Source organism: Ascaphus truei, chromosome 3, assembly GCF_040206685.1.
Source record: "Ascaphus truei isolate aAscTru1 chromosome 3, aAscTru1.hap1, whole genome shotgun sequence".
NCBI lineage: Eukaryota > Metazoa > Chordata > Amphibia > Anura > Ascaphidae > Ascaphus > Ascaphus truei.
The window spans coordinates 347,965,531-347,980,239 of NC_134485.1; the positions used below are offsets into that span (position 1 = coordinate 347,965,531).

A 14,709-nucleotide genomic window follows, 5' to 3' on the forward strand; every position below is an offset into this window, starting at 1 on the left:
GTTTTTATGGCGAGCCCATGGATGTGTAAATAATGCAGTTCAGCTTTTAGGTTGCCCTAGCTCAGACAATGTTCAAACGTAAAACATAAAGGTACAGGAAGCATAAATAACGCCTTTTTTTCTGTGACACTGTGGGTTGTTAATAAATGCTAATTAGTTTTTTATTTCTGTGAAAGAGGAAGATATATAACCTTGTTTCAGATGATATGAATAAAATGCAACTGGCTTTTACTCTCTTCACCTTTCTTTCGCTCATTGACGCTGTGACCACGGACAGCATTCATTTACCTCACGTTGTGGTTCTGTGCAGATATAGTAAACCTTACTGTCTTTGTTGTACACAGCGCCGCAGACTTTTGCTTTTGTGCCCGCGGTGCTCGGAATAGTAAGTCTTGCTATATCTGTACTCCACTGTGCTAGTATAAAACGCTGCCGCTCTTAAAGATAAGCCCTAAAGATGCAGTGTAGACTTGCTCAGTCCCCCATAGTCTTTACCCAATATGCTGAGAAGCCATCTTCCTCTTGCTTCTGAAGACGTCCGTTCTATTACAACATCTCATTTGATTTTTGAATCATCTGAATGGAGCTGAAGTTTTTCGGAGAAAGGGGAAGGTGTCTCCGCAGCATAGTATATAGGGGGCTTAGTGGGAAGATGGATTACCCTTATAAATTGAGGAAACACAACTCATGCCCTCCTTTACTCATCCTTCTTCTCAGCTGTAAAACAATCAAATGCCATTACTTTGGAACTCTAGAAATCAGGGCTGGACCCAGCCATTTTGAGTTACGCTTCCTCTGTTCACGATGGAGGGTGAGAGAAAGAGAGAAGAGGCTAAAGAGAGAGAGCCAGGAAGGGAGAGAGAGAGAGTGGCCGACTGGGCAATTTACATCCGAAACTCCCCATTGAAGTCAATTGAAAACAGCCCAATCTTTTTGCTTCAATAAATTTGGTGCACTATTGTTGTACCACTTTTACAGCTGGGGCACATTAATAAATGGCCCTCTTGAATGTGCTCTAAATCCTGACCCACTCACACAATACGTAAAGGAGACTCCTGACTTTTTAAAATATTTTTTTCTACCTTTTCCCAGTGAAACCTTTTCTTCGGTGCAATGAAAGTTAATAGAAGCTGCAGATATCCCTCACATGTTCCTTTAAAAACTCTTTGAAAGATATTTTTATGTGCTGACCAGTATCCTGCTCTATAACCTATACCAGTGATACATGATACACCTCAAGGGCCGCACATACGACCCGTAAGCCCTCAAAAAGGTGGCACATTTAGAAGGTGCACGGCCAGATGGGACGCGGCAGCCATGGTTAGGAACTTCTCCCCTCCTGTCAGCTGCGTAATTCCAGCAGCCTGATGATTACTGTCCCACTCCTCTTCCTTACACTGGGAACTGGTGATTATCTTTGTCATTAGGCAGCTGAGGGAGCTGGAAGAAGACAGAATCCAAACCAGCAACATCTCCACTGCCTCTGCACAGGGGAGGGAGGGAGAGCGGGCTGCTAGGGGGGCCAACGGTTGGGGGCCACAGGTGAAGCCCCAGAGGGCCACATGCAGCCCCTGTCTGTTACCCATCAATGCTCTATACTCTATGTGCTACTGTATCTCTATGCCAGTTCTGTTTATATATTTATGTTGTAGCCATGGTTATTAAAGTCTTGAAGTTCTGTTACTATTGCGCTAGAGAGAGAAAGAGAGAGAGAGAGAGAGAGAGAGATAGAATTTTAATATATTTCAAATGTAACCCGCCCCTCCGGTCTTGTTACGGCTGCGCTTATAGTGCCGGCGACGGCGACAACGATGCGACGTCGCTTCAAAACAAATGCATTGAATCTATAGCATGCGCTTATAGTAGGTGCGATGGCGACGGAGCGACGAAGAGACATGAATCTCTGTAGTCAGTTGAATTTGATTTTTACAAAGACGGTCTCCTCATGTGACAGGCTGTAACCAATCAGATAGCTTCTGATGCAGGGAGAGGGGGAATGTGTCTTGTGTGTGATTGGGATTGTGTGTGGGATTGGGATTGTGTGTGTGTGTGTGTGTGTGTGTGTGTGAGGGGGATTGTGTGTGTGATTGTGAGTGATTGTGTGTGTGTGGGGGGGGATTGTGTGTGTGTGGGATTGTGTGTGTGTGTGTGTGTGTGGGGGGGGGGGGGGGATTGTGTGTGTGTATTTGTGTGGTACTGTGTGTGGGATTGTGTGGGATTGTGTGGGATTGTGTGAATGTGTGTGTGTGGGAGTGGGGATTGTGTGTGTGTGGGATTGTGTGATTGTGTGTGTGGGATTGTGATTGTGTGTTTGTGTGTGATTGTGAGTGATTGTGTGTGTGTGAGTGATTGTGTGTGTGGGGGGAGGGGGGGTTGTGTCTGTGGGGGGGGATTGTGTGTTTGATTAAGTGATTGTGTGTGTGTGTGATTGTGTGTGTGTGTGTGGGGAGGTGTGGGGGGGGGTTGTGTGTGTGTGATTGTGTGTGTGTGGGGGGGTTGTGCGTGTGTGTGTGTTTGTGGGATTGTGTGTGGGATTGTGTGTGTGTGTGATTTTGTGTGTGTGTGGGATTGTGTGTGTGTGGGATTGTGCGTGTGTGGGATTGTGATTGTGTGGGATTGTGATTGTGTGGGATTGTGTGTGTGTGTGGGAGTGTGATTGTGTGTGGTTGTGTGTGTGTGTGTGGGGGGGGGGGGGAGAGAGAGTGTGATTGTGTGTGTGAGATCAGGGCCGCCAACAGAAATCATGGGGCCCAGGACAGATGAAAGGAGCCAACCCATAGCGCGTAACTTTTACTTAACCCCCCAATACATACAAAAACACACCCCACCCCCCCCAATACATCTAAAAATACCCCACTCCCCCCCCAATACATGTACAAATATACCCCACTCCCCCCAATACATCTACAAATATACCCCACTCCCCCCAATACATCTACAAATATACCCCACTCCCCCCCAATACATCTAGAAATATACCCCACTCCCTCCAATACATCTACAAATATACCCCACTCCCCCCCAATACATATACAAATATACCCCACGCCCCCCAATACATCTACAAATATACCCCACTCCCCCCCCAATACATATACAAATATACCCCACGCCCCCCAATACATATACAAATATACCCCACTCTCAGTCCCACAATGGCTGCTCGTGTGTGCGCCGGCCTCCCTCTCACGCCGGCGAGGCGGAAGCTTAGCCCAGCTGACTTCCGCCACTGCCGACCCGGCACCGGGTGCAGCGTTTTATTATTGGGGGTGTATTTTTATATGTATTGGGGGAGTGGGGGTGTATTTTTATATGTATTGGGGGGTTGGGGGTGTATTTTTATATGTATTGGGGGGTTGGGGGTATATTTGTACATGTATTGGGGGGTTGGGGGTGTATTTTTATATGTATTGGGGGGGGTGGAGGGTATTTTTATATGTATTGGGGGGGTGGAGGGTATTTTTATATGTATTGGGGGGGTGGAGGGTATTTTTATATGTATTGGGGGGGTGGAGGGTATTTTTATATGTATTGGGGGTTAAGTAAAAGTTGTATGCTAAAATGTGTTTTTCTGTGGTAGGTGCGCTATGGGGGGTGGGGGGGTGGGCTGCCAGTTTAATTTGTCCTGGGCCCCATGATTTCTGTTGGCGGCTCTGATTCTGTGTGTGTCTGTGTGTCTGTGTGTCTGTGTGTCTGTGTGTCTGTGTGTGTGTGTGTCTGTGTGTCTGTGTGTCTGTCAAGTGAAATACACTATATGAACAACTTTAAAATAGTAAATTCTCCCGTAAATTAAAGCAAAAGTACTGTACATTCAGTATACAAACAGAAATTACAACTCCTCTCCATTTCAGCCTTCCCCCTTGCTCTTGTCCCCGCCCCTCTGCCTTCTGTCACTCCCCTTGTAGCTAGAGACGTCTCCCAAACTCAAATTACAACTTTCGCTTGGGCTACGGAGACGGGAGACGTCATCCGTAGCCGTAGCCGGCACTATAAGCGCAGCCTAAGGGGATACGCTGTATACAATTGATGTGTGTATCATCTTTGTGGCCTATATTATTCCCCTTACGTCTATGATCTCGCTGGGGCGGAGGAGTCCACTGTAGTATATAATTACTAGCCCCATTCTTTCAGTTTAGTTCTTAAGCTGCTACTTTTACAGTTCCTAAATTGCCAGTTTTAAGGTTCCAGTTAAATGACGCTCCAAAAGACTGTTCACTGTCCAAAGGTTCAACAAAGTATCCGGCCACTCCTCCTTCTCTTACCGTGCCCCCTAAAACTGGAACAATCTACCTGAGACTCTCACAGCCGCCCCCAGTTTAAGTTCTTTCAAGACCTCAGCTGTCTCACACTTTAATGTTGTCTGCAACTGTTACATACACCCATCACATATATTATTTCTAACTATTCATGAAATGTCTGTAAATAGAACGTGTAACAATGTATTGTTATTATACCTCTGTGCCCAGGATATACTTGAAAACGAGAGGTAACTGTCAGTGTATTACTTCCGGGTAATTTATAAATAAAGGAATTAGCTCAGGGTTATTTTATTTGTCACTGATTGCGTTTATGCTATGCTGGATCATACCTGTATCATATGGAGACAGGCATGTCCCCAGAAAATAGAATACCATGCCTAGTATTATAGGAATGCAAGGAGCTGCCAGAGGTCAAACATGTCTGTAAGCAAGGTAGCCAACCATGAGGGTTCCTATCCAGCTACAGATGCCATGTAAATGACTAGCCTGTCCGGCATAGTCTGTGGGTCACAGTTGAGGTGACCAGCAAGGAGTCGCCTGTATCTTCACTATAAACAGACCCCGCTGGGATATGTTTCAGAAAGTAATTTAAAGCTGAAGCAATTTTCTTGGGACTATTGCTACCTCCTGTACTACTTTGAAGTTAATGTATGTGTGAATCATTGCTATAATAACAACAAAAGCCATAAATCGTCGGCTATGAAGTCGTTTCTTATTTATATTGGACTGTTAAATACCAGCGATTTTTTAAGTAAAATTCCTGGTGCCTCTTAATTATACTGCATTCATTTTGCCCGACCTGTGGCCGCAATCCAAGCTGAAGGAAAGCCCGTGAGAATATAAAATGTGGAAGAGGAAATCTAATTACAGTGTTCCTGGAGTGCACTCCCTGCAGCTGGGGAGGGTTCCATGTGTAAATTTGCATATTTCCCATGTATCCCAGATGCATTCAGAAGTATCTCTCTATGGGAATAAAACCTGGCAAATGTCACATTATTTGCTTACGTGAATAGTACAGTGTGTAATGGTTAATGAGCGTTTCCACCACGTCAAATAGGCTAATAGAGTTACATGCATCTGGGCCTACGTGAGCACATTGCTGTCAGTGTATCTTTATGCGGATACAGAATACAGTGCTGACAGTGTATCTTTATGCGGATACAGAATACAGTGCTGGCAGTGTATCTTTATGCGGATACAGAATACAGTGCTGGCAGTGTATCTTTATGCGGATACAGAATACAGTGCTGGCAGTGTATCTTTATGCGGATACAGAATACAGTGCTGGCAGTGTATCTTTATGCGGATACAGAATACAGTGCTGGCAGTGTATCTTTATGCGGATACAGAATACAGTGCTGGCAGTTGTTCGGAACGGGAAATACAACCGTTTAGTTCTGCTTCTGAATGCAGCCTTTTATTTCCTTTCAGAATATGAAGTTTGTGGCTTTGATTTGGGGACTTGGACTGCTGCAGATTCCAGGGTCATCTGGAAACAAGGAGATTAAACCTCAAACAGGTATATAGAAGACCCTCACCACTTTACAATTCTGAAGAGTTTGAAATGTAAATCAATAAAGCCTCCGAAAAACACACAAGCACACATACATGCATTGTTTTGATTTTTCATTTTTTTCTTGTAGAAATGGTATGATACACACACCTTCCTTCCTTAGGGAGCACTGCTGGAACTCACAGGAACAACCGTACCCCCTAGGGGCAGGGCAGAACTCACTAGAACTTGGCTAGGACTGGAACTCTCTCACCCCCTAAGGGGTGAGACAGGACTCTAGCTCATGGCTAGCACCGAACTCTCCTCAAAACCCTTAACCCCTAAGGAGTAGGGTAGAATTGACTTAATTTAGAGAAATCCACATCTTTATACAGGAGGAGGGCCCAGGCTATTCAGAAACTGGGCAGAACCAAACTGTGGCATGTGGTCCCAGCAGCTCACAGGCCCAGACATATGCCTGTAAGTTTCTACAATCCTGTAACATGAGGGGATGTGACTTCACCAGGTTGCTACTATTAACCCTAGTACTGTCTGCTATTCCAGGATTTAAATGCCAGACTACAGGAAAATAACAGGGTGCTACATTCTCCCCCTGGTCAAAATCCTCATCGCCCCCGAATGAAGTAATTTGTATTGCATCCAAAAAATTTATCATGACACCTGATTATATAATAAAAATACATAACAGTAATACAAAAGTGCAGCAATAACCACCACCGTAATTTATAAGAGAAACCTGGATTACTTCGGCATATGTATTACTAAGGTGCCTTCCAAATGAAGAACCATAATAGTGCATATTAACACATTGAAACGCATGATACATTGGAACAATAATTTACCAAACTCTAGCAGCAAACTCTTTTAGGGAATACAAACCTGCATCTGCAATAGCTGTATTATCTACACATTTAGATTGTACAGACGCTATGAATGGCGATGATGGTCTGGGACTTAGGGGTTTACGCATCCAACCTAATACAGGGGATACAGGTCTGGGCACATTAACAGGCTACGGTCACCTGGTCGGTCCAGCTTAACATGGTCCTGGTTCTCTGGGAGTGTGGCCACCACCAGCACCGGAGGCGCCAAAGAGTCCCGGCTCACAGCCCTAGTAGCCGAAGCAAATAATGACTGTCCCAGTCTAATACTCACAGACGATCGACCCCATCCAATCGCCACCACCAGCTCCGCGACATCCTCCTTTCAAGGCGCGGGCCTGGAGGCAGAGCGGAAGTTTCAGCCTTTAATGCTGCTTGCTCCCTGGCTTCCTGGAGGGCTCGGCAACGAAGCAGAAAGGGACTAGGAGTGTCTGCTTTCCTCATCACCAAAGACTATGTCCTCACTGGAACGGCCACCAAAGACGAGTTGATCTCTGGAACCACCACCAAAGACGAGTTGATAGCAGGAACATTTGAAGCATCAGCCGATGCCTCCATAGCAGCCGCTCCTTCTCCGTTCTTCTGGCGGAAGAAGTTGTGGTAGCCTCCCTGTGAGGAACCTCGGCAGCGGCCGACTCCTCTCGATCGCATCTTTCCATCTAGATACAGTAGAGTGGAAGAAGCTTGGCAGAACTTTTCCATGCAGTGGCTCATCACTGTTAGCTGTTAGCAAGTCGGAGCCCGGTTGCTCATAATCCAGCTGGGAGAATGAGAAGGGCACCATCCGGCGCTGAATCGAATAGGTCCGTCCTCACATCGCAGGACCTGGTAGCAGTCGCATGCGAAGGAGAAAAGAGGCTTCCTCCCCTCGGCACCGCTGGACCAGTACTTCCTTCCTCAGCATTGGAAACAGGTAAGCCGCTGTTGATGTTAGCCACGGCCGAAGCGCTACAGTATGTACACTGATGGCGCTATATAAATAAAGACATACATACATACATACTGCCGACCCTCCCCTTGGGCTAGGGGATAGATCATAGTGCTCACAGAAGAGATTAATTACCTCAGCATCTCTCTCGTGGAGGAGTGCTCCACCAAAGCCTGTAGCTTACGGATCAGCGTGGAAAGTATCTGCGCTTCTGCTGGTTCTAGTGCAGAGGCAGGCATTTCACCGGACTGTATTACCGGCTGAAGGTATGGTACCTCACATCGCCCACAGTGGGACATGACATCCAGCTCTCCTCCCTGCTGATCACACAGTGTGCATAGTAGCTGCAGAAAGTATTTTCCATTTATTTGGAGCAGCAGGAGCCCTACTGGTAGCTCGAATCGCTGGGCAATTTGTTCAGACATGGTTGTTGCTCAATGCACCAACAATCAGGAATCAGCACACCCCTGACTTGCTGAGTAACAACTGGTCTTCGGGTGTGGTCGCTGCATCACCTACACCACACGTGATGGTAATTAAATCTGAGTCTCCTCCTCCTGGTGGAACCAGAAGTCCCAGACATTCCAGAAAAGGCACGGCCAGGGTTTTCGTGCCAAAACAGATTGGTCTGCAAATTTTACCTTGGATCTCAGGGTCTTCTTCTTTCCTTGTGGGTTCAGGCCAGGGCTGTAGGAGTAGTGAAGATAGGTGCAGTAAAAATAGGAAAGGAGGGCACCAGGAACTTTTGAACAGCATGAGGCTTTATTGGGTGCACCATATCTTTCCACAAACAGGCATTACAGTCCATCCCTGCAACTCACACTAACCCCATGGGTAGTAAGGGACCTTTCCTCTCCTCCCATTGGGGAAGATAGGGCCTCATCCATAGGTAGGGATGAGCAGGATAGTCCTTTCATAGGGAGCACTGCTGGAACTCCCAGGAACAACCTTACCCCCTAAGGGCAAGGCAGAACTCACTAGCACTTGACTAGGACTGGAACTCTCTCACCCCTAAGGGGTGAGGCAGGACTCTAGCCCATGGCTAACACTGAACTCTCTGCAAAACCCTTACCCCCACTAAGTGGTATGGTAGAACTGACTTACTTTAGAGGAACTCACAACTTTATTCAGGAGGAGGGGCCAGGCTATTCTGCCTCAGAAACTGGGCAGAACCAAACTGTAGCTAGGACCTCATCCTGTCATGTGTGTAAAGGTTCCAGTTCTGGGTTTGGCTGGAACTCACCGTTACATGGCTATAGAGGTTCCAGGCAAATCTCTCCCTTAACTGAGTAATTGGGATCAGCTATTTCTAAACTCACACTCCAGTTGCCTTGTTGCTGCCTTCTATGCAGCTCTGTTCATATTGGCTGTCCATGCTATTTAGGGTCAGCCCTTCCACCAGGAAGAGGCTGAGCATAATTCTTGAATTCCTTGAAGACTTTCTTTTGTGTAACCCGTGCTTGTGACAAGCATCTCTGCTTGGCCTGTCTCCGGCCTTCCTGTGCTGAAGCGCCTGCACTGGATCTCCTACGCTACAGCTTCACTGTTCCGGTGACCTTCCTGCTTTAAAGTCTCCTCTTCTAGAGGCTTGACTGGGCTGGATTCCCTTCGCTTCATCCTTCCCTGGTATATTCCCCAGTCTGTGACCTCGACCATCGGCCCTGTGCTGAAGCGCCTGTGCTGGATCTCCTGCGCTACAGCTTCACTGTTCCGGTGGCCGTTCTTGCTTTGGAGTCTCCTCCTTCCAGAGGCTTCATTGGGCTGTAGCCCCTATGCTAAAACCTTCCCTGATGCCGACTTCAGCCTGTGACCCTGACCATCACTCCTGTGTCGTCTGCCTTGACCCCAGCCTGGACTTTGTGTACTCTATCTCCAACCCCGACCCGGCTACCCACAAAGACGGAATCCGCAATCCGGACCGGCTTTGCGGTCTCAGGTCGGTGTTTCTCTATCCCTACCTCAGCCCGGCTGTCCGGTCCTGATTTGTGGCAAGCACGTCCATTACAATGTGGTCCCAGCAGCTCACAGGCCCAGACATGTGCCTGTAAATTGCTACAATCCTGCAACATGAGGGATGTGACTTCACCAGGCTGCTACTATTAACTCTAGCACTGCCTGCTATTACCAGGACTTACATGCCAGGCTATGGGAAAATAGCAGGGTGCTACAGAAGCAACATTTTATTTTTATTTTTACTCAGTGCCCACAGTGTCTTACTGCTCAAATTACACCATTTTGCGGGTGTGCCACAACATTAATTCATCTCCATCCCCCCCCCCCCCCCCCCCCCCCCCCCCCCCCCCCCCCCTTGTATTGGTGACGAGTGAGCAGATGCATCAGATAATGCTAACATCTAACTATTTATTCACATCAGCTGTTTAACTGAAGTAAAAGTCAAGAAGTAAAATATGAATCCAGACTTTAGATAATAACTTTATTTCATATAGCGCATTTCTCCCAATGGCACTGAAAGCCCTTCACAATTACAGTATAGTGCGTGGTACACAGCACATAGGAATATTACAGACACAGTCCCTGCCCAGATGAGCTTACAACAGGGAGATACAGTGACTTGCACAAGTTACAAGGAGGTGACCCTGGTCCCTGGTGACCAGGTTCCCCTGCCTCAAACTCTGTGTTATTGTTCTCAGAGTCAGTGCCTTTACTCACTGAGCCATTCCTTCAGCCCACAACTTTACATCAGTGTAGGCAGGTCCCTCTCTTACCTTCGGGCTGCGTTTGGGGGATGGCTGCCGAGATGGCGTTGGTGGGGATTGTGGGTGGCACTGGATGTTGCTGCGGTGCAGGGAGCAGGCGAGCGGGTTGCCAGGGTTCGCCAAGGGCGCCACCATCTTGTTCTATGTCGCGCATGAGCAAGTAACAACTTGCGCATGCGCAGAGATACTAGAGTTGCGGCGGCCATCTTTGTACACCTTGCGCATGCACAGTATAGTGCAAGCGGTGGCCATTGCACCCAAAGCTCCGCATGGGAACTACAGAAAGGCCCCGCTTCTTGGCGCCCCGCTTCTTGGCGATCCGCTGATACGGTGGTACCGAGAAGGGGGCCGCTATGTCTGTGCAAGCGCAGAATGGGGAAGTCAGGGGTCGCGCATGCGCAGAACGGGCGGTTGACGAGGGTGCGCATGCAGAGAACGGAGGTTGCGCGCGCCGAACGGAGTTTGCGCATGCGCAGAAGGGGGGAATTGCCTGTTTGCACATGCACACATTCCGAAATCACCGGTTCCACTTTCCAGTGATTTTCGCTTTGCGGCGGGCCCATAGAATGGAACCCACCGCATGCCCGGAAACCGCAACAATCCCAGAAGCCCCAGGGGCTGCACAGCACATGGGCTGTTATGGCCAATAGGGTCCCTAGATTGTCAGGTGAGGCAAGAAGATAAATTTGGCATGCTCAGGAGACCACGCCAGTCAGAAGAAGGACCTCAATGGAGCAGGTAGTGTCCAGGGAGCAGTGATTCCCTGGACTAGGCTAGATCTGCCCCCTTAGGCCCCAGCTAAGCCAGACTCACAATAGTTTGTGGCTGCTACAGGAAAGCCCATAGTTAGGGACCTTTCCCCAGTAGCTGCTTATAGTCAGGAACAGCACTGATAAGACGCCACGTGGTGACTGCGGCCTGTGGTCTAGGACCAGACCACCTCCGTTGTAAGAGACGCTGTATGGTGATATTATCAACGCAGGAAATCACCCCACGTGGAGTCGGACACCATCGCGGACGACGGCAACGTTGGATCAGACGGATCCCCTTTGTAAATCTGCAGTACCTGGGTGCTGGAACCCCGGGCAGGTACCTCAACAAGTGCATCGACACTCCACGGGATAGCGCTATCTCCTACACTTTTGGGTGGGCCCTGACATGGGGAAATGGACATCAGGGTATTGGTGCCAAGCACTCTATGTACTTTGGGGACACTCATTGGTGGTACTAGGTTGGGCCTATTATACTGTGTGGTACAGGGTACTGCTTCTTGCATGTTCAGTCAAGGTTGTTGTTATATACCCGAGTGTGTGTGTTATTGGTATTGTTCCTGTAAGGGGCCTATCCCACCACATTGGAATCCCTTGCAGGTGGAGGCGCTGCACCGAGATGGATCAGATATCACCCCAGGCTGCGAGTTGCAGAGGCTCAGGCCTCCTGGTTGCCAGACAGGTAATAGCGGAACCAGTAATTACTTCCCAGGTACGGGGGAACAAGGGTTATATCAACACCCAATAATTGTATGTTTGTTTCTTTATATTTCCAACCAGGAGGTATCTCAACGTATTACCTCGGAAACCCCGTCTTTACAAGATATATGGCATTTGTTATCCAGCTCTATAGAGCTCCGCTAAGTCCGGGCTCGTAATGTCATGTTATCAAAGTCAGTAACGGTCGCTATGTTCCCTGAGGTTAATGCAAATCCACAAAGCTAATTATATGCAAAAACGATGGCCGTTAGTTATCTCATTAGCATAGGTTTAATGCCATGTTAAGTTAGCACTGCTTCATCTGAAATGAGAGAGAGAGAGAGAGAGTGAGAGAGAGAGTGAGAGAGAGCTATGCTCCTTTCTGTGCACAGGTATCTCTCAATGTGTTGACTAAAGGGATGTTTGGGGGGATATAAAGCATTGATTCAAAAAAGTGTATACTTGCCCTGCACTTGTGTTGTAGGACAAAAGTAGATTTTGATTTCTGTGGTGCGTTACGTCTTCATGCCGGGATACCCTCCAAACCGTCACACTTTCACATGATAAAAATAATGAAGAGGAAGTTACGCTCAGACCATTCATTAGTGTACAGAAGACAAATAGAAGCACAACGTTTTAGAGTACAAATGTTAACCCTTCTTCAGGTAAACCTCTAAAGCACTTGGGACTCCAGTAAAGATAGGCAAAATCTAGGGTCAGTCAGCGCTATATATATCCTTCCCCTATATTAAATGTTATAGTTTACACTATGGGGTATGCACTCTCTCTCTCTCTATATATATATATATATAGAGTGCATACCTAACTATAACATTTAATATAGGGGAAGGACAAGGGGGAATGGGTTCATTCACAAGGGTAGACAGATACAAAGCGTTTGTGAATAAATGTCACCGCCTCCCTGTTCGGCCGTTCTTTTCCTGGCCGTCTGGGGACGCGGCTTCTACGTCACGGAGCTGGTTCGCCCTCATTGGTCGAACCGCTCACATGACGCGCTTGCGAGCGGCAAATTCAAATTTTCTCACTCGGCAAACGGCTGAGCGCTGAGCAGGCGCGCCTGCCCGCTCACGCAGGCCACGTGCATTGTCGCAACGTGTCTAGCGTGAGCGTGCGCACCCACTCAGCGCCACCCTGGACAAGCCCTAATGTGGCTCCAATTGGCTATAAATTAGTTACCTAGCAACAAAAGGGTATTTAGCTGTTCATTGTGACCTTTCCCATGATCCTATGACGAAGTCGCCCCCGAGTGACGAAACGCGTTAGGACTGATCGAGCGACACTACTGTACGTTATCACGCAGGTCGCGATCGGGCCGGATCATGTCCAGTGCAGCAGTGAGGCTGCAAGTTATACACTTGCTACACATCACGGATCTTGCCTGCCGTTTGGTTCACCAGCTGTAAAGTACATCAACGCAGCAATATCGTGCGGAGGACTTATTTGAGAGCTGAGTGAATCCGGAGGCAGTGATATTTATTCATAAGTGATAAAGAAAAAACAAGCGCAAATAACACCACTTTAAAAAAAAAGAATAAAATATACTGTCCTTAGAAAGTGCAGCTCCCGGAACAGGATTCAAACCAAATCCGACCAGCAAACGACGAAGAATATCAGGTGTGCAAATCTCATCAGGACATAGAGGGACTAAGTAAAAAGACAAAAATAGTGCATTATTGTCAAACACAACAGGTGCAGTCAATGTTGAAGTTTCTATAAAATTTACACTCACGTGTTACACGTGAAACACAGGCGTTGTGGTTATTATAAGTTAACAACTTATTGTGACCGAACAGATGCTCCAGATCAACATCAGCATTATTCCATAGGCAGGAAGGGAAATCCACATACAAAGGAAAAAGTAAAAATAGTATAATATTGCTTTTTAATATCAAAAACACAAAGAAATACACTTACATAAGTGCCTTTGTGGTGAGCATTCAGACCACCCTGGGTCAGATGAACAGGTAGCACTCCACACAGCAACAGCTCGCTCCACAGCCGGTTCAGCAATTGTTGAGCTTGGCAATACAGTCCTCCACTTTGAATGTCACCAACCAGGTCACTCTGTAGGTATCCAACTCCACCCTACGCGCGTTTCAACTTTAAAGTTTTCCTCAGGGGATAATCTGTGGTTGGTGACATTCAAAGTGGAGGACTGTATTGCCAAGCTCAACTATTGCCTATGTCTGCAGGTTTTTGTTTGCCTCTTTATATTTGTTTTTAATTTAACCCCGTTGGTGCCTGAGAAATGCGTTGCAGGCACCGCTGGTAGCAAAGGGGTTAATTAACTCTTTAAAGTTAGAGTACAAAACCTATCAAACCTGAACATGTAACAAGTAGAGAGATTATGGGGTCAAGCCATAAATGGTTTTGTGCAAGATGAAATGGGAAATGTTTTAATCTCCAGCAAATATGTTCCTTCTGACTCAATACTGTATACACGTATGTTAGTCTGGCATGAAGAACAAACTCAAAGAGCCACCTGCCTCTGTGTGACCAACTAATGATGTGACAAACAAAACGAACTGTCAGTTGCAGGGGGAAAATACTTTGACTTCTGCAACCGCAGAAATGTGGGGAGGAGGAAGAGAGAGTGGGTGTAAGAGAAAGAAAGTTGTAGAGAAACATATTTAAAAGTAGAGGCACTCTGAGTGATTTCAAGAGAGCTGAATTCTGTTACATAATTGGTCCAAGTCCTTTGGATCTCACTCTGAAACAGTTTTATCCTGTGCCAGTTTTTTTTTATCCTGGAAGAACATCACTGTACAAACATTTTTATAAACATGTATTTTATTAAAAAGAACCTAAAGTGTATGTAAAGAAAAAAAATGATTATTAAAAAAAGTAGTACCCCAGTGTATCATAGCACGTTAATCACTGGAGGGCGACTGACATTATTATGTGCCGCAGGGTCTAAGAGG

General features: G+C 47.0%; 1 protein-coding gene across 2 annotated transcripts in view; it reads left to right on the forward strand.

Moving 5' to 3' along the window:
• The window catches only part of ITGB7 (integrin subunit beta 7), a 97,963-nt gene that overhangs the window by 27,185 nt on the left and 56,069 nt on the right, over positions 1–14,709 (forward strand). For both annotated transcript variants that reach the window (XM_075591831.1, XM_075591832.1), the window contains exon 2: positions 5,691–5,778. In XM_075591831.1, the coding sequence (XP_075447946.1) occupies positions 5,694–5,778 (85 nt within the window). In that variant the 5' untranslated portion in view covers positions 5,691–5,693. The remainder of the gene's footprint in view (positions 1–5,690; positions 5,779–14,709) is intronic.